Source organism: Toxotes jaculatrix, chromosome 1 (genome assembly GCF_017976425.1).
Source record: "Toxotes jaculatrix isolate fToxJac2 chromosome 1, fToxJac2.pri, whole genome shotgun sequence".
NCBI classification, from domain to species: Eukaryota; Metazoa; Chordata; class Actinopteri; family Toxotidae; genus Toxotes; species Toxotes jaculatrix.
In genome coordinates, this window is record NC_054394.1 from 23,852,806 (window position 1) to 23,870,983 (window position 18,178).

Genomic DNA, 18,178 nt, shown 5'->3' on the forward strand with positions numbered 1-18,178 from the left:
CATAAACACATGCACAGTCTCAAACACAAAGACCTTGCTTTAGTGTCTCAGGACATTAACACCAGGATCTTACTGGTGCTGGAGTAAGTAATAAATTGTGTTGAACATTGATAAACTAATGCAATTACCTGCAGGGCAAGCAAGTCAGCTAATTTAAAGATACCAGGTTTGTTCATGGGGTGGGAGGCTCTGAATAGGCCCCAAGGGTGAAAGATGGCGCCTTTATTACATCTGAGAGGTCAGCTTGGTAGCATTGTATTAGGATTGATCTTTTGATCCTTGCCTGGAACCCCCCCCCCCCCCCCCCCCCATACTGTACCAACACCATTTGGCTGAGAAAGAAACTGTCTGGCACAAAGGGTTAACTCTGCCAGCCAGGCAGCCTAATTGAGCACCACACATCTCAGCTACACAGCAGAAACAGGAACCTAGAGGGTCGTAACAAGCCAGGCGTAACTTATTCACATAATAAACCGAGCAGATATCTAAATGAGCCATTGAGCTGGCCAGAGGGAGGGAGGCCATTAGGCCGTGTGGACCATGGGTACATATTTGTATATCTACAATTGCCCTATCATTTGCATATATGGCTGACTATAGAAATGTTAGTCGCGCTTGTACGCAGGAGCCTAATGACACAACAGAACAACTCTGTACTCATTCATAGCATCATAAACAAGTCAGAGCCACATTTGTTTTACTCAAAAGAACAAAAAGTGATATATGAGAGGAATCATTTAGGTTATCTTGAAAACAAAGCAGCTGGTCTGCTACATTCTCACATGGTTTAGAGTCTTTTTTTTATTATCTATTGATCAAACACAACAATCTGACTGACCTCTAGTGTGGTATATTCTTACTCTGTGTGAAAGCCAGATAAAACAGACCTCTCAGCAATAATCCCAATCTTTGAACTGTCATTTTTAGATAAGATACCAAAAAGTTGTCACGGTCTAGAGATAAGTATAAGTGTCATTTATCCACTGGGGTGAAAACGTCTGAGATATGAACAGGAAAAATAAATTTGAAGGACCAAGAATAGGAGAAACAGCTCGACTTGACTTTGTCCAAAGGTAAGAAAAATCTACCACAAAAAAATCCATCAAATTCATTCACATTTTTGTACAAGTCTACACACATCTTTGAAAATACTATACAAAATTGCACAGGCTCTATTTTTCCGAACTATGTACGGTACAGTGCTAGTAAATCAATCAGATAAAGGTGGGCATGATAGGGTGCTAGGGATTCTTCAATCTCCATATCAGAGACCTCAGAAAACCACTGATCCTGTGTCAATTGTCTATTATTCTGTGCTTGTATTTGTCTGTTATGTTGCTCAGTTTAATCAATGACATAAGGTTGTCACTAATCAGCAGAGTCTTGTGGCAATGGGTCAAGGGTCAGCCTTTAATGTGACCTCTGACACATAATTAAATTGCCATCTTTAACCTCAGTTACAACCTGTCACAGAGCATTGGATTACATGCTGCAAATCACTGCGCCAATCAATGTCAGGAGAGAGGGCAGAGGGAGGGGACCTGCTGTGTCCAGCAGTGCCTGCACAGAGATTATCTTTAATGAAGTTGAACTGTACAATGATCATGTTAGCGTAGAGCCTAATTAGATTCTGTAACACCCATCCTAACAGGGAATGGGAGACTACAGATAACAAGTTACAGAACCACTCACAGTGTCTAGTCATGTGACTTGTTTCCACTTGAGCTATTAGTCATGCAAATTTTTGTCAGAGAAGCTATTCCAAACTTCTGTCAAATGAAAGCTGGGTGTCCAGACTGGACAGCTGATTTGGCCTCATGACATGAATACTTGCAACTTTTCTACTTAAACCCGCAATAACTGTTTTTTTTTTTTTTTTTTGGCCACTTGAGGGCACCAGAAACAGTGACACTTCATGGTAATTTGTTAGCAGACAGTTGCTTATTTGCACAGCCTGCAGTTCCAGACCTCAGTGGTGCACCTGGTGAATTTAAGTCTAATATTCACTCTTTTGTAGCTCTGTTTTTAGTCTACCAACTCATGAAGGAAATATCTGGTTCTTTAGCTGTACAAGAAGTACAGGCCCATGAATATTCACAATCCTAAAAATCGTGAACAAATAATAAGTCATGACTCTAGGTGGCCCTATTTCCTGGGCTGAATCATTAAAGAGCAGGGTTGGACTGGGAAAGAAATTTCCAACCTGGACTGGTTGGAGAGCGTAGAAACGTAGTTGTGGCTGGCCAGTGAGCCCGATCGTGGAAAAAAGACACAGCACACTCTCAAGTGCACCATGAATGACAGGTACAGAGGAAGAGGGCCAGTAAAAACTTTTTGACGGTCCATCAACCCACCAACGTGGCCTAACCCCCCAACCCTAACCAGGATTTGTCCCAGTATGTCCAATGGCCAGCCCAATCCTGTTAATAATCACAATGATAAAACAGAACTTGTACTTGTAATAAAGTAATTTTATATTGTTGTACTGGTGTTTTTACTTACTTAAAGGATCTAAATTCTACTTCCACCACTGGATTTAGTATTATTCCACTGAACTGTTGATCCAGTCAGCCCATATTTTGTTAGCTTGCACAGACCTAGGGAGAAAAATGTGGTAGAAATTAAAATTAGGATCAAAAGAAAAATCCCTTTTAACAGGTAGAAACCTTGAACAGAACCTGGTTCATGGTGGGTGGACATCTGTCTCAACCGGTTGGGTTGAGAGAGACAGAGAGATGGAGAGAGAGACAAAGAGAGAGAGAGAGTAACAGAGAGAGAAAGAGAAAGAGGGGACGGGGCAAGAGGGGACAGCAGAAGAGAAGAGAAGCGAGAAAGCACAAAACTACAGGAAAGGGAAGAAGTTGAGTTAATAGCATGTAATGGGATATAAATGAGAGCAGATAGAGTGAGAGAAGAACTCGGTGCATGATGGGAAGTCGCCAATCACTGGAAAAATGCAAAAACATAAATACATAAATAAAATAAAATAAAATATAATAAAATAAAATGAGGCCATTCTTTCAGAAAAACTGAGACCAAAGAGTAAAAAAATCAGGATGTATTGGCTCCCGGTGTTGTAATGTTTTCAGTTGATTTTAGCAGCACATTCTCGCCACAGCATCATGACTAAAGGAGATTTATTGTGATCTGCAGGTTCAGGACAGCCGTGTCTTGATTTATTGATGCCATTTCCCTGCTAGCAGGGTTACCTGGGATCTGTGGTCAGCAGACAAGGTTAAAGGGCTTTGTTAAGTCTAACACAGCAGTATTTCCCAACAAACCTGAGGATGATGGAAAGGGTTTTTTAGAAGAAACAAGACTGTTTTTGTCTTGCAGCTGAGTAATAACAGAGATTTCTTTTATGTAATATTAAATTTTACAGGTGAAGCTTTAAAAGTGATGCTGCCTTCCTCACACAGGCACTGATTGCTCACCAAAACTGCAGCTCGTGTTACAGAAAAAAAAAAATGTGTCCCTAAACTCAAATGATCCTGAATGACTATGCTGATTATGATTTAGAGGCTGCTAGTTTTGTTTCAAACTGTGCCTTGCTTTGTGGCCAGGGGCCCTGTGTTGTTTAAAGGGTTGTCGGGTTATAAATACTAAATTAATCATGCTTTTGCTCAACTTGCTAGGGACTGAAATTTGCTTATGAAGGCCCATGATCACATAAAATATTAATGGTTCTACAAAGAACTGGCATTGTAGCAATGGGGGCAAGGCGTGTGACAGCGCAGAACCGTGTGCTGGGAGGGGTCACTGTTGATTTGAGATCAGAAAGACCTTCCTTATATTCTCATCTTATCTGGATAAGTGACCAAAACATTATGTTAGCCCATTTTGCATCCATTAGGCTGAATTTTGTACATATTATTCTACAAAATTGGTGGTGATTGGTATTAATTGGCATGCAGCAATGTTTTTGTGTTGTGAAAATGCAGTAATAATATTCAAATGAATCTGAATAAATACATTAGAAATGCATAATGTTATGCATTTTCTTAGTTGCAGCATATCCATATGACCGACTTCTAGAGCCCCTGAGGGCTTCACAAAAAAAAACAAAAACTACAATCATTTTCATTAACAGACAGCAAATTTCCAAGCAAACAAAAGTGAAAATTTGAAAACATTCTTTTGCCAGTGAGACCTACTTTCCATTTTATGTGACTTGTCCCTACACAAAACGAAAAAAAAAAATAACAGCAATGTTACAGCTCATTCCAGAATTATATGCCATTTGTCTCCTTGACACAAATCAGAAAGTAAAGATTTATATAATGGATGGCACAGATGCTGTAAACTTGTTAGTTCATATTTTCTTAGCTCACACAGAGCATATAAACGTCCTGTGGCCACTGAAACACAAAGGGAGGCGGGCTGAGCTCACAGACATTCCTGCATGCTGGTCACATCACCACTGAAGTGCCTGTAAACGACAAGGGGCACAGTCCTAAATTTTCTGTAACACATTTGTGTAGCCGTTCCACAAAGCACAACTAAACAATTGCCAGGAAATGTGGGTATTTGTGTCAATCAAACCAGTGTCAGGACAAATAAAAGCTACAGGTTCATGACACAAACACACAAGCATGCAGACAAAATTGCAATGGCTTGTTTGACTGCAAATAATGCGTGAGTTGCGTGAGTTTGGTGGCACCACAGTAGGTAAATGAGACGGTAGGAGGGGGGCATTTAACACTCCCAGACTGGGAGACGGAGGGATGAGGGAAACTATTTTTGGTGGCGGCGCAGGGGAAAAGAGCTTAAATGAGAAACAGCAGATATTCTACAAGAGCAAATCTGATTTCTCACAATTATCTCTGCAAGCTTGACAGGCACCAGGGGTGGCCCAGGAACACCGAACTGGTGGACACTGATTGGGTTATTTGTCCTTTCTCACTCGAAGCTGACGGATTGTGGCATGTGTAGTGTGGAGAGCCTCTCTGCAGGTGTATACCAACCCCTTACAGAAAGCAAAATCCCTTTTACCTAAACACAAAAAGTCATATTAACTTTTGGCTTGAAGCAAGCAAGCAAGCAAGCAAGCAAAAAAAAAATAATAATAATAATATATATATATATATGTGTGTGTGAATGAAATGGGTGAATTCCATTTAGCAGTTTCAGGGCCCTATCCACTGTTACAGCATCATGACTTACTGGGACAGCCAAACAGAACACAATGATTCTTAATGTTATTAGTAACACCTTTGCTTTTCACACTATGACAAGTCAAAACACCTGCTTTGGAAAAAAAAAAAAGACCTATTAGAGAGTTGGCTGTTGTAAAAGCAGGTTTAAGCAACAATAACTACAATAAAAATGATAAAACCAAAAAGTCCTGATGAAGTAGACCAGTGGAGCTTTTAGATGTTAAACTCTCACTACTATTTAATTTTACAGAGAAATGCTTTATATTAAAAACCAAGTTTTCAGGGGCTTTAATGTATTTAATTACACAAATTTTCCACCTAGATTAATACGGCTCAATTTTATCCCTTGTTGCAGGTTGCAGCACATAATGAGCACCAGGGTTTTAAAGATTGAATCTATTCACCTTTGTCTAAATGTAAAAAATAATGTTGCTTATAAACAAAGTTTTTGTTGTCTTGTTTTTTCCCACAAATACGGCTCAAGAACTTGCAGCAGACAATCATCACTCACAACAAGCAAAATGACAAATCAATCTAAATCTGAAATACTGTACTTTTAATACAGCAGCACATAGTCCAAGACTGTTACAGAAAATTCAAGATTACATTCTGAAATGTTGTGGTCTCTTGGAGAAAGAAGAGTTGTAGGTGGAAACTGCCGACCACTCCTGCAACAAAAAGAACACAAATGTGGTTATTGTTGCATTGGAATTTAAGATGATGTTAGTCTGGGCAATAACTAGAACTATTTTTACCAATTTGCAAAAATACCATGAAATATATATCATTTTATGTCATGGTCTTACCTTGGCATTGAAATCAGTGCTATATATTTGGTTACCTTACCGATCCCCCCCAAAAAAAGAAAAAAAAAAGTGTTGACAGAAGTAGGAATTTTGTAGGAATAGTTGCTCTTTATGGGAAGAGGAAGTTTTTTTTTGGTTTTTTGAAATGGTCTTTTTTAACTCATTTAGGAGTTTTCTTTTTTCCACTGCCACATTTTCTTTTTTTGTTTTTTTTTTTCGTTTTTTGTTGTTGGCAGGATATTTTCAGACCATTTCAATTCTTTATTTTTTGTACAATCCAAAGTAAAGCCAAGAACTGAGAAGCCAAGCTTTCATACAAATCATTTAAACCCAGACATAAAATATTTACAAATGAGCATTTAAACTAGTCAACCTAATACTCTTCTCCAAAAGCTGCAGTCTGTCATTCAGTTAAATTACAACAAAAGTTTTGTTTTCTCAACAAATGTGTCTTTAAGTGATCAGCTGTCACATGTCCAAACTATTTGTATTTTGTGAACCAAAAACAACAGAATAAAAATAATGAAAAAAAAAAAAAAAATCAGAACTATTTCTACATTAAGAGCATTAAAAAAACTGACCACTGTTGCATCTGGTACACACATTAAAATTAATCAAACTCACACATGGTTCTATTGCCAGTTACGTATTTGTGAGGGGGGAAAAAAGTCTAGCCAAAGTGAAATATTCCTTGCTGATTTATAAACAGGCATTGAAATCTTATGAAGTTGCTGGATTGTTGCTTGTCTTCCACACCAGTGCAACCAGGGAGGAGCATATGACTGATCTTCATCTGCGCCAGGAGCGAGGCTCGTTGTCATCTTCTTCCTCATCATCATCCTGCAGCAGTGCATCATCACTCAGCGACTCTTCCGGGTACTGATTGGGAAAAGAAAAAAAAGAGATTAGAGCTCTCTACAGTAATAAACGAAAGGCAATTTAGAGTGTAAAGACCTTTTACTTTGAGAACCATCAGCATTCAGCTTGCACCGTGTATTTAAAAGGTCTCAAGTGGGACTAAATTCTCAGCCTGAGAGCATCAAGCCACAGACAGACCAGCTGCTTAATGAAAGTACAAGTGGCCAAGCAAAAGCCACATAAAGACAATCCTTGCTGTAATGTGTTATGGCTCCCTCTAGTGTTCTCAACATGTACAACAACAATAAACTGGTGTTTAATAAACTCTACTGATAAGACATCTGAGCAGTGAAGGTACAAATATCCCCACTTAAGTAAATGCTTCCTTGTGAATATTAACACCTGCACTGGAAGAAAAAAAGATCAATCCTGCCTGACTTCTATCCTTAAGGCTTATCATCTTTACAGAAGACCTGACACAAAATCAACAGTCTTGATCGGCTACTATAAAGAAACAAATATATGCATATGCAAAGTGAGAAATGCCCATAAACCTCATCTTCCTCTGGTTCTGCCTCATCAGCATCCACAGTACTGAGAGTCGTGACAGGCTTATGCCACGCCAGGCGGAAAGTCCGGTTGTTGAATCTCACTCCATGAAGAGCCGCCTACAGGTGGACGACAGAGGGCAGAAGGGGAAAACAGGTTTGTCAGGTTAACTGCAGCTCTCTGTGCTTTGGCCCAGACAATACCATACAAAACCATCAGTCCAAAAAGTGGTAAGTACATTTCACTGTTTGAATGTCAGGAAAATCGAGAAATGCATCACCTGTTCAGCCTCCACTCTTGTCTTGTACGTGATGACTGCAGACAGGTTGCTTTCATCAATCTGGCAATCTTCAATCTCTCCAAATTGCTTCAAAATCGTGAACACACAAGATTTTGGTCATTTTAAAAACACAGCAAATCCTGTGCAACTACTCAAAGAAATTCTGCTATCATTTCAAAAACTTCATGAGGTATTACATAAATCCTAAGTGACTCTTTCGGTGTTAAAGTACCGATTTGCTTTGTTTTCAATATTGCATCTATATTATCTCATCATCACTGTTGCATTCACGGTGAGATTACACTGTGCTAGTATCATAGCTGTTAAACTCAGAAGTACTGACAGTGTTTATATTAAGAATACTGCATGACATCCTAAAGTTTGTTATCATTTAATGCCCTTTTCTCTTACTAGTTTTTACTGTTTCCGGGTGTTGAGGTGTGAATAATTTGACCTTGGAGAGAAAGTGAGCTAATTATGTAGCTGAACTTTCAGTGTAGTGACTATAAACTGGCAGCTATTGATAAAATACTTACAAAATGTCACACTTTTATTCCATTTAATTTGCATTTAGTCAGACTGGACTGTAACTGTTGTCGCACCATTGGTGGTCAGCTGAACTGTAAAGTTGAAACCACTATTGGTACACTATAGTTATTAGTGTATATGATAATGCAATAGAACATTATCATTTACGGAGTAAATACATAACCAAGATTATTTCCTTAGTTGTAACTGAAGTCCCTAATTGTGCTGTCGCTTTGAGGTATAGGATATACATAGTTTAAAAAAAAGTGACTATGTATTTTTAGATTTAGTGTTTTTCTTTTTTTCCCCAACAGAACCACATCACAAACAACCTTAATCTAAAGTAAGATAAGAGAACAGCTGAGTGTCTTATTTATCATGTCCTGATTGAGCATCAAATATCCACCACCTCAACGGTTAATCTAACAGTGCCCTTTAACACTGAGTCCTCTCCAGATACAGCTTCCATCCAAGGGTCACACTGGTTCAGTTCTGGATTTTTTGTGCACATATTCTGACCGTTATTTTTCCAACTTTTTAGCTTTCTGCTCAGTAGTCAGTAGTTTTAGGCTGACTTACAGCAAAGTGTGGCAGCAAGTCTACACAATCTCCCTCAGTAAAACCAGAAATCTCCAGCGCTCGTGGTCGATGGTCCACGACTGCATGCACTGGCACACTTCTTCCCCGTCCTCTGGAACCCCTCCCACAGGCCCTGAGGGCACCACGGCCCCGAGGGTGGGCGCCCCGACCTCGTCCTGGTGACAGGAGTCCCCTTTTGGCTGCCTAGATTGAAATAAAAAAGCAGGCATGGAAGAAAGTCAAACAGAGTACAAATATCTGGTTGATATCTTCAAACACATAATTAGAGATGTGGAGATGAAAATCTGAAGTTACAAGAACACAAATGCCCTCAAATGGCAGCTGTGCAAGTAGCATTTCAATACCTCAATTTGCAGCTGGGTATACTTGATCTTCAACAAAGCAGTGTCCTCTCCAGCCTGAGTCTTCTTGTACAGGTCCAGCTCTGCATCCAGAAGTTCCTTCTGTGCCTGAACATATTATTAACTCATCACATCAGGAAAGACAACATTGCAACTGGACAAGATAAAAAAGAGAAAATACAGTTGACTTTGACTTAAAACCTGTAGATATAAAAAAAACGAGAGAAAGGAGAAAGCACTACCTGGGCCTTGCTCTTGGCGGTGCGTAGCAGGTTGTTGCTGCTTGAGATTCCCTTTATCTCCTCTTGAAGTTTGGTGATGCTCTTGGTTAACATGTCCAAAGTCTCCATGATCTTGGCTTTATCCTCTGCCTTCATTGCTTTGTTCTTCTCAAGTTTGGATATCAGGAGCTGGGAGCAGAAAAACAAGAGAATAACAGGTTCAACATTTGTATGAAGTGCTTCCAAAAATACTTGAAGCACAAGATTTAAAAGGGTGACGAAAATACGGATGATTTCAGTCTGAACAACCAGTCATTCCATATAATCATTTTGTGTCACTCTAAAGGACAAAACAGGACTGTTGACACACAGTCCTTAATCCCTTTTACTGTGCTGACACAGTGTGTCAATAAGTCACAGATCCCTCACACACACCTTTCAAACACTCTTGGTAAATTTACACAAACAAATCAAAGCAGAGTCCTCTGTCTTAGGAACTAAGAGGTGAGTCAGACTTCATTTACAGTTCACACACTAACATTTAACTTTTGCATAGAAAAGTTGAAAATTCAAACTGCTAGCAGGTGATAGGGACACAAATGTATGAGAAGTGTATTAAGGCCTCTATTCCAGTTCATCTTACCTTCTGTGTCTCAATGTGCTTCTCCAATATTTCTTGCTTCTTCTTTCTTACATCCTGCTGTAGTTTTAGGGCTTCCTGTGAAAGGAATTATGCTCTTAGTATGTGAATTCTAATAGTTTGCTTCCCATTTCACCATCTTATTGTGACCTTACTGCTGATTCTCTCCCCTACCCCTTTCCCCCCTTTCCCCCCATTCCCTACATTTCTTCTCTCACCTGTTTCTTCTTCAGGGCTTCCTCTGACGTCTTCTGGGCTACCTTCAGGGCAGCAGGATTGTATACAGTTTTTGTGAGGCCCATGGATGTTGAAAACACCTGAAAAGGGGAGAGAGGTGATAGCACATAACATTTGTACAATTTGAAATAGACGGACAAAAATTCCAAAAGAAAATTAGTTATTTTAAACAGAGTGTGGACTCTTACTTTTTCAACAGGAGCTGCTGGTTTGGAAGAAAAACCCAAACGGTCCTTCACAGACACTTTAGAAGGATTCTGTATCTAGGAGGGAAAAAGACATCATGTTTATAGACACCTTCTGCAGATTTTCACAAGTATACTCAAAAAACCCACAACACCTTCACACCCACACACACCTGAGAGGCAACGCTGGAGTCTTGGGAGGGCTCAGAGTTTGCAGGGAGCATTGGTCCGAGGCGATCTTTGACAGACTGCTTCAGAGACGTGGCTGGGGGCTGCTGAACGAGAAGTATGTTATATCATATCATGTCAGGACTAATGGAGTGCATTTTAACATAGCCACTGACAGTCAGCAATTCTGATGTTTAATCTTCCAGATTTCTTGTCATACTAAACTTTTAGGTGCATCTGTGCTTTGTTTACTGACTTCCCACGCCTCATAGAATGACTCACAACAACACTCAGAAAGAGGAGTTCTCTGTACTGTAACTGTGAGTGTGAGTGTAAGGGGAGGCAGCCAAAGAATTTATGTTACAGGTTTTTCCAAGAGAGAAAATACGAGAGCCGAGGGAGAACAATACTGTGGTGTGCCTTGCCCAGTTTAACAAATGATCAAAAACACCCTTGAGGAGAGTGTTACATTCCACACAGCAACACTGACAGATCAGCAACAAAGCAGTGGAACTGCTATCCCTGTCTCCTCTATGACGGATTTCTCCATTCTCCAAGAAAAGTCTGCTATATGTTACCACAGTGAGCCTTAAAAGAAGCCTTTTAGTTTTCAGAAAGAAACATTAAATTCATATTGTTGTATTCTATGCAGTTTTTTTAAAAGGTCTGTGGAGGCATGCAGGTGCTTCACTACAAATATCAAACTGATAGTGTTATTTACATTTCTCCAAAATGTCTCAGAAATGCAAGGTTCACTGCAAAAACTCTTCAAGATTTTCTATTTTTCTTGTAACAAATCAAAAAACAATTCATATGCAATTTAACTTGCTTCAGGAATCACATGCAATCAATTTCACAACATGTTATGAATGACAGTTTTTAAATCAGCTTTTACCATGGCAGGCTGTGGCTGGGACTGCTGCTGCTGGCCATGTCCCTGTCCATCGCAGCCACCATCACGAAACCAGTGCACCCTGATGAAGCGGTTGTTTAGAACAGCCTCTGTGCTTTGCATAGCACGCTTGGCCTCATCTGGAGAGGCAAACTGGATCAGTGCCCCCTCTGGGTCATTCTGGTAGGCCACCTGTAAAAAGAAATAAAAATCATACTGTGAGACAGTGGTAACTGAACAGTACTCACTGTACCACGCTTCAAAAACCAATGCATGAAAGCATTCGGAAAAGGGTAGGCAGTAAATTGTGAAGGATTCTTTTAGGTTCTTCAGTTAAGTCACAATTGCTGCAAATCATAGTACTGAAGAATGGTTTATCAGATGTTTTAAATGTCCTTGTTTTGACAATATAAGTTTTAACAACCAGTAACTATGATTTAACCTAAACTGTTAAACAAGTTAGACCACTAACTATCAAAACTGTGCCTTTCATGTCTATAGCACCACATAGAGACTGACCTGCAGGTTGACGATGGTGCCGAACTTGCTGAAATGGTCATTGAGTTTGCTGATGTTGTTGAGCTCGGGGGGAATTTGCCGAACCAGCAGCTTGGTGTTAGGAGAGAATGGGGCTCTTTTGTGGTAGCCCTGGTGGTTGGGTTTGTTAAAGTTGGATCTGAGCCGAGAAGAAAAATTATTAAATGCAGTACATGTGGTAAAAAAAATAAAGCTCTGCCAAATTTGCTTAACCAACGGGTTTACAGGAAAAAGGTGTCTTACTTGTCAAACCAGGGTTTCTTGGGTGGGAGCCCTCCATCATGGGAGACAGCTGCTCTCTTCCTTGAATCAGATTCCATAACGATCCGCATGCTATTATTAGGAATTTTATCTGGTGAGGGACAAACACGGTCAATTTTGAGGCTGCAGAAAACAACTCAAAAAGGAAATCACATTAAATATCTGTAAGACACTGTCTACCACCTCTAGCTCAGATTTGTTTTTGGGAATTTACCTGGAACAACAGCGTATGGTTCTTTATAACTCCAAAAATCAAAAGCTTACAGACCAGTAATCCAGACCACAGACAGTGCTGGAGAGGGTGTGGTAATATGTCTGCCGACCACTATCACATATTCTGGGAGTGCCCTAATATTTCTTCCTACTGGACAGATGTGGTAACAGCAATCAGATCAATAATCAACTTGCAGGTTGATTTCAGTTTCAGTGTTTGTATATTTATGAAACATACCAATTGAGTTTAATAAACAATATAGATATTTATTACAAATATTATTAGCAAGTAGTAAAAAAGCAATAACCAGGAAGTGGCTGAGTCGTGAGTGCCCAACAATTTTAGACTGGATAGGAATAGTTAAAGAAATTTACATCATGGAACGATTAACAGTTTCTCTCTGCATTTTTTTACGCCTGGACTTAAAGTGGACCATGGGACTGTACTGAGGATTCCATTTGGGAATATTTTCTTTTATTTTACGTTTTAAGGAACTAGGTGGTGAAACGGGGATACCTCAAAGGACAGTCATGGACGAGTAGAACCCCCAAATCCAAACTGATAGTCCATTTCCTACTTATTTCTTGATTGATGTCTGACATTTCACTCAGCTGTAGATGACCCTGTCTGTTTTGCTTGTTTTACGTATGTATTTTGTTTTATTTAGTAAGTTTTTGTTCTGTTTAACGCAAAAAATAACAATTAAAAAAAAAAAAAAGGAAATCACAACTTTAAGGCAGGACACTTAAATAGACAACCGAACCACAACAACAGCATGTACTCAATACTGGCATTCTCCTTATTTGTGAAGCAGTGGGAAAGGACATACATGTTTAAAGACAATCTGTTCAAAGCTCAGATGGTTCAGTTCATACAAACAATACCTCTCTGTGGCTGGTCCATCTCCCCCATTGTGAGTCCTATTAGATTAGGTCTCTGAGCATTGACCCGGTGGCGGTAGATCGGTCTGGGGGTACTGGTGATGCTGGGAGCCTCAGGATTGTACACATCTGTCTCATAGTTGTCTGGTCAGCAGAGAGAGGATAATTTAACTCGTTAAACAGCAAGCCAAGGTGAAGTAACTGATTCATAAATACAAAATTAAATTTGTAACTTCAAAAAACACACAGCCATTACCGGAGGTGAAGAGTGGTGCTGATGCCTGGGGAAGTGAGGAGCGCATCCCAGAGGTCACAATAGTGGGAACTGAGCTGGTGATGGAATTGGGAGGGGCATCCATGCCCGAAGGTTGCAGCGGAGGAAGCGGAGGAGGAGGACCTGTGCCAGACAGAGTCAAACAACAATTCAGAAAATATAGAATGAGAAGACCAAGCAAAACACTAACTGGTCACATCAATTTTGTAAATCTGACCTCTGCTGAAATGGTTACTGTTCACAAGATAGCTAGGTAGCTCCTTTTTGTGCCTTCTTCTCTTAAACATCCTTTTAAACTCTAGACTAGAGTAATACTATAGTAGTAGTAATAGTAAACTAATCAGATAGTTTTTGTAGATACCACTGTACAGAATCGAACAAACATTTTATGTGTCTGTGTTTACTTCCAATTCATTCATAGCAACAGTCGGCAGGATGTAGGTTTAGACCCAAACAGTTCCCTTGCAACTCAACTTTTAAGATTCTATACATGGAACTGTGTATAAGAGTGCCCTCACATTCAGTCTTATGTGGGATTAAACAATTATACCGATAAAACATTTCAAGTTCGACATTTCATGGTAAAACATGTTACAAAAATTGTAGTTATTACCAGTCAGACACTACACAGTGAAGACCCTGAGCACATTTCCGATTTGTTGTGCCCATATATTAACTTAACTTAAAGTCTCTCGGGTCTACTGGATATTTCCAGAGAATGGCTTAAAATCAAGGGAGGCCATATGATTAGAGCTGCAACAATTAACAAGCTGAAAGACATTTAATATGCAACTATTACGATAGTCAAGTCCTAGTTGAAGTCATTTTAAGGCAAAAATGTCAAAAACAAAGTTTCAGCTTCTCATTTGTGAGAATTTAACTTGAGAAAAGTACTCACGTTACTCCATCCAAGTTAACTGACATTTGTGAAAAAAAATGTGTTAAATGCTTTTATTGTAAAGCACTTCTGTTCTGACAAGTGTATCAACTGACTTAAAGTTTTGTTGATCCTGAACCCGTATGTCATAGAAAAAATAAACTCAGAATTCCTACCTGCAACAGGTGGTAGGCTGGGTGGGAGGGCACCTGGAGGGGGTACTGGGGGCCGCAGGTTCACAGGTGGGGGGTTCATAAGAGGGGGTGGCGGTGGGAGCCCTGGTGGTGGTGGTGGGTCCACACCTGGGATTGGCGGAGGTTGGAAAGGCAACATATTGGGCAAATTGACATCCTCCACAACAACTGGGTCACTTCCATGGTCGAAAGGACACATGTCCCCCCGCATGCAGAAGCCCTTTTCTGGAAAAGACAGCAAGCAGGTGTTGAACATCAAACCCACAGAACTACTACAACAACAAAAAACAGCCTTCTGCAGACCTAATGGACAAAATTTAATCAGCTTTTCTTACCATCATAGTCACGGCATCGCTTCCTCTGCTGGGGCGGTGGTCCCCTATTAAAAGGGCCACGATCCACAGGGTGCTCAGGGCGGAAGTCTGACCAACTCTCAGTGGTGTTGTTGCTATGATGATGTGTCGGGGCGATGACTGTAATGGTGCTGCTCAGAGTTGGCACAGGGAAGTGTGAAGTGGTTGCAGTGGAGACCAGGGCTGTTGTGGAGTAGCCATCACCGCTCTCTGACCTGTCCACTCGATCATGATCATACTTCAGTTTTCCAGACTCTCGTTCTGTGAATTGATCACCATTGATAATAGTTAAGTAGCTGTCATAATGGCATGTATACTTTTTATTAACTAAACCTGGTTACACATTAAAAAATTCTAAATGTTGTTTTGGTGGTTTTCATTAGTTGATTTAGTCCTCAACATTGTCTGTCTGTCTGTGTTGTCAACTTATGATCAGCAGTCTGAGCAGCTATCCCTGTTGGTATGTATCAGTTCTGAATACTTGGCTCAGTGCTGATATGTCATCATTTAGGCAACTAATTCAGAACATGTTATATCATTCATAAACAGGAACAGTTAAATCCATGCTGAAGATGACCCAATACACACCTATATTAAACCAGACAATTACATCTCTGGGAACTATTAAGTAATTTTTTCCTTGGTCAGTTGTAATCTGACTGGACACACTTTTGCAAGTCAGCAACAAGCAGGGTCATAGTTCAAATGAAGTGAACTTTAACCAAACTGCAGGATGTAACAAAGTTGTGTTTTGGTGTTGTTGCTCTCTCCACAGAAAAAACAATGGTTCAAACTGGCACAGTAATCTTGCTGATGATCATGTGCAGACAGCCTTAGATAATTTTAGATCCATCAATCAGGTTCCTACCTCTACTCCTGCTTCTAGACCGAGTTCTGCTGTGGGACCGGCTCCTGCTGCGATCTCGATCCCTCTCTCTGTCCCTGTCTCTGTCTCTATCCCTGTCCCTCTCTCTGTCACGGTCTCGCATGCGGTCCTTGCTCCAACTCCGGCTGCGACTACGACTGTAACTGCGACTGCGGCCTCTCCTGCGATTGTAGCGATCGCGGTACGAGTCCCTCCTTGGCGGGTTGCGATCATAATCTCTCTTCCTGGAGCGATCATCCCTCTTACGGTCATCTCCTCTCCTAATGATTTAGGTGAACAAAGATCTAACAATTAGTGACAACTCAATGCAAGCTGTGAAAAGTGTTAAACAAATGCAATCCGGCGAAAGTGCAGACCTGCTGTCTCTACTGTAGCGAGAGCTTGACTGGAGTGGGCTGTGATTCACTCGCCGAGAAAACTTCTTCTCACGTTCCTCTTCCCGATTTGTCTGAACAAAGAAAAAAGTAACTCCAAATAAACATTTATCTGAGACAGCCACTGATGTGAGGGGCCCTCCATGCTGTTTAAATGTACATGTGATAATACTAAATTATTGACATTACAAAAAAATTACCTCATCTTTTTTCTGCTCATCTTTCTCAACTTTGGCCAGAGAGGATGGTTGCTCTGGCTGTGGGAGGTAGCTTTTGTTGTTAACAGCTTCAAACAGCTTATCCACAAATGCCTGGGTCTCTGAAGAAGATAATAATGTAAATCAAAGATAATATTTTAATACAGCAAACACAAGACTTGCAAAGTAGCGCTTTCATGAAGCAAGGGATTAATTATCCCTAGTTTATGCCTTTCATTTATTCAGGTCAGAGAGGTAACCCTTTATTTGGAAGATCATCAAGTGACAATGATTCAAGTTCCTAAATCTGGATATGTTTTTATCCATATGGTTAGAAGGATCTTAGGAGAGTGGACTGCCTGGGTTTCCAAATATCACTGATTAACTGTATTTTAAAGAAACCGATGTGACCAGAGAGAGGGCAAATAGTACATGTGGAGTTAGGGATTTATTACCTTTCTGAAGAAATACATCCAACTGGTCTATGCACAGGGCTTTAAGTTCCTTTTCAGTTTTATCCTTCTTCACCAAAGCAACGACATACTTTGCGAGGGCAGATGGGTCTGCATCACAGCTGGAATTGTGAAGAAAAAAAAATAATAAGACATACGAACATGGAAACTAATAATATTTAAAAAGGTGCAGATAAGTTGCTTAGAAAGAAACAGCTGTGCGGCTAATAGCTAACGATACTTACATGGGCTCAAGGGTTTCAGACAGCCATGTTTTCAAGGCATCAAGGTTTTCAATGATCATTTTAGATCCAACCGAACTTTCCCTCCACCGCGGCCAGAGTTGACGCCAGCTACGTAATGTTATTCCCTTACTTGTTTAAAATGATAACAGACACTTTAGTGATCTTTGGCTAAGCCGTGGAGCTAAAAGCAACGTTAGCTAAACTTGGACGCGTTAACGTTAGCTCGGCTAGCTAGCTAGCTAGTTAGCTAGCATACGTCTTTTCCAGGCCCCAAACGTGCTGCACGATTCCCCGACTCTCGTAGTGCATTGGTTATGGGAGTGCACCGGGAGAGAATCTAATATTTGTCAACGTTCAAACGACGAACTCGGAAGGTGGCAAACTATTTATATCAGTTAAACACGAGAAGCATCCACGCTTAACTTGCTACTTTATCCTCTCTCGCTAGCTAACATGCCATGGCGACTATTTACTTCCGCTTATGTTCACGTTGGCAAATATCGCGAGAGGGACACAGTGCAGTTCAGCGCCAAAATAGATGCTGCTATTATTTTGTGCACCCCATTTACATCAAAGAGGGCAGGCTAAATAACGGAAACACCGCTCTGTATGATGCAGTTCAACAGCACCACAAAGTACTTAAATCAAAATTATGACATTTTAATGAACACCTCTCTAAAATAATTTCAACTGCCGGTAAATCTGAATAGTATAACCTTTATGTGGGGTAGGGTTTATTGCAGGACTGTTGTATTAGACTTCATTACTTTTAGCTTGGTGTACTTGATGTATGCAGCTCTTTAATAGTGCACCCAGTAAACATGGAGCTAATTTTATTTATTTTATATTCTGCTAGTTTGGGAAGTCCTCCCCAGGGATCAATGTACTTTCATTTTGATCTGTAATTACACATCATCATTTATTTGTATTACTGTAAAGTAACTAGTAACTAACTGTTACCAAATAAATGTA

General features: G+C 40.2%; 1 protein-coding gene across 2 annotated transcripts; it reads right to left on the reverse strand.

The window, feature by feature from the left end:
• Positions 1-6,110: 6,110 nt before the first annotated feature.
• rbm26 (RNA binding motif protein 26) lies at positions 6,111-17,673 on the reverse strand. 2 transcript variants are annotated; one of them, XM_041037357.1, is made up of 22 exons: positions 17,207-17,673; positions 16,965-17,083; positions 16,513-16,631; positions 16,295-16,386; positions 15,921-16,198; positions 15,035-15,313; positions 14,682-14,924; positions 13,611-13,751; positions 13,358-13,498; positions 12,242-12,350; positions 11,981-12,137; positions 11,465-11,653; positions 10,575-10,673; positions 10,405-10,479; positions 10,198-10,296; positions 9,983-10,057; positions 9,361-9,528; positions 9,122-9,226; positions 8,757-8,960; positions 7,650-7,736; positions 7,375-7,488; positions 6,111-6,841 (listed from the first exon to the last, which is right to left on the reverse strand). In XM_041037357.1, the coding sequence occupies exons 1-22, from the start codon at positions 17,263-17,265 to the stop codon at positions 6,752-6,754; spliced, it is 3,042 nt and encodes a 1,013-aa protein (XP_040893291.1). In that variant the 5' UTR covers positions 17,266-17,673; the 3' UTR covers positions 6,111-6,751. The 2 variants fall into 2 exon arrangements, with proteins under 2 accessions (XP_040893291.1, XP_040893282.1); XM_041037348.1 differs by having other exon boundaries at positions 10,575-10,676.
• Positions 17,674-18,178: the final 505 nt, after the last annotated feature.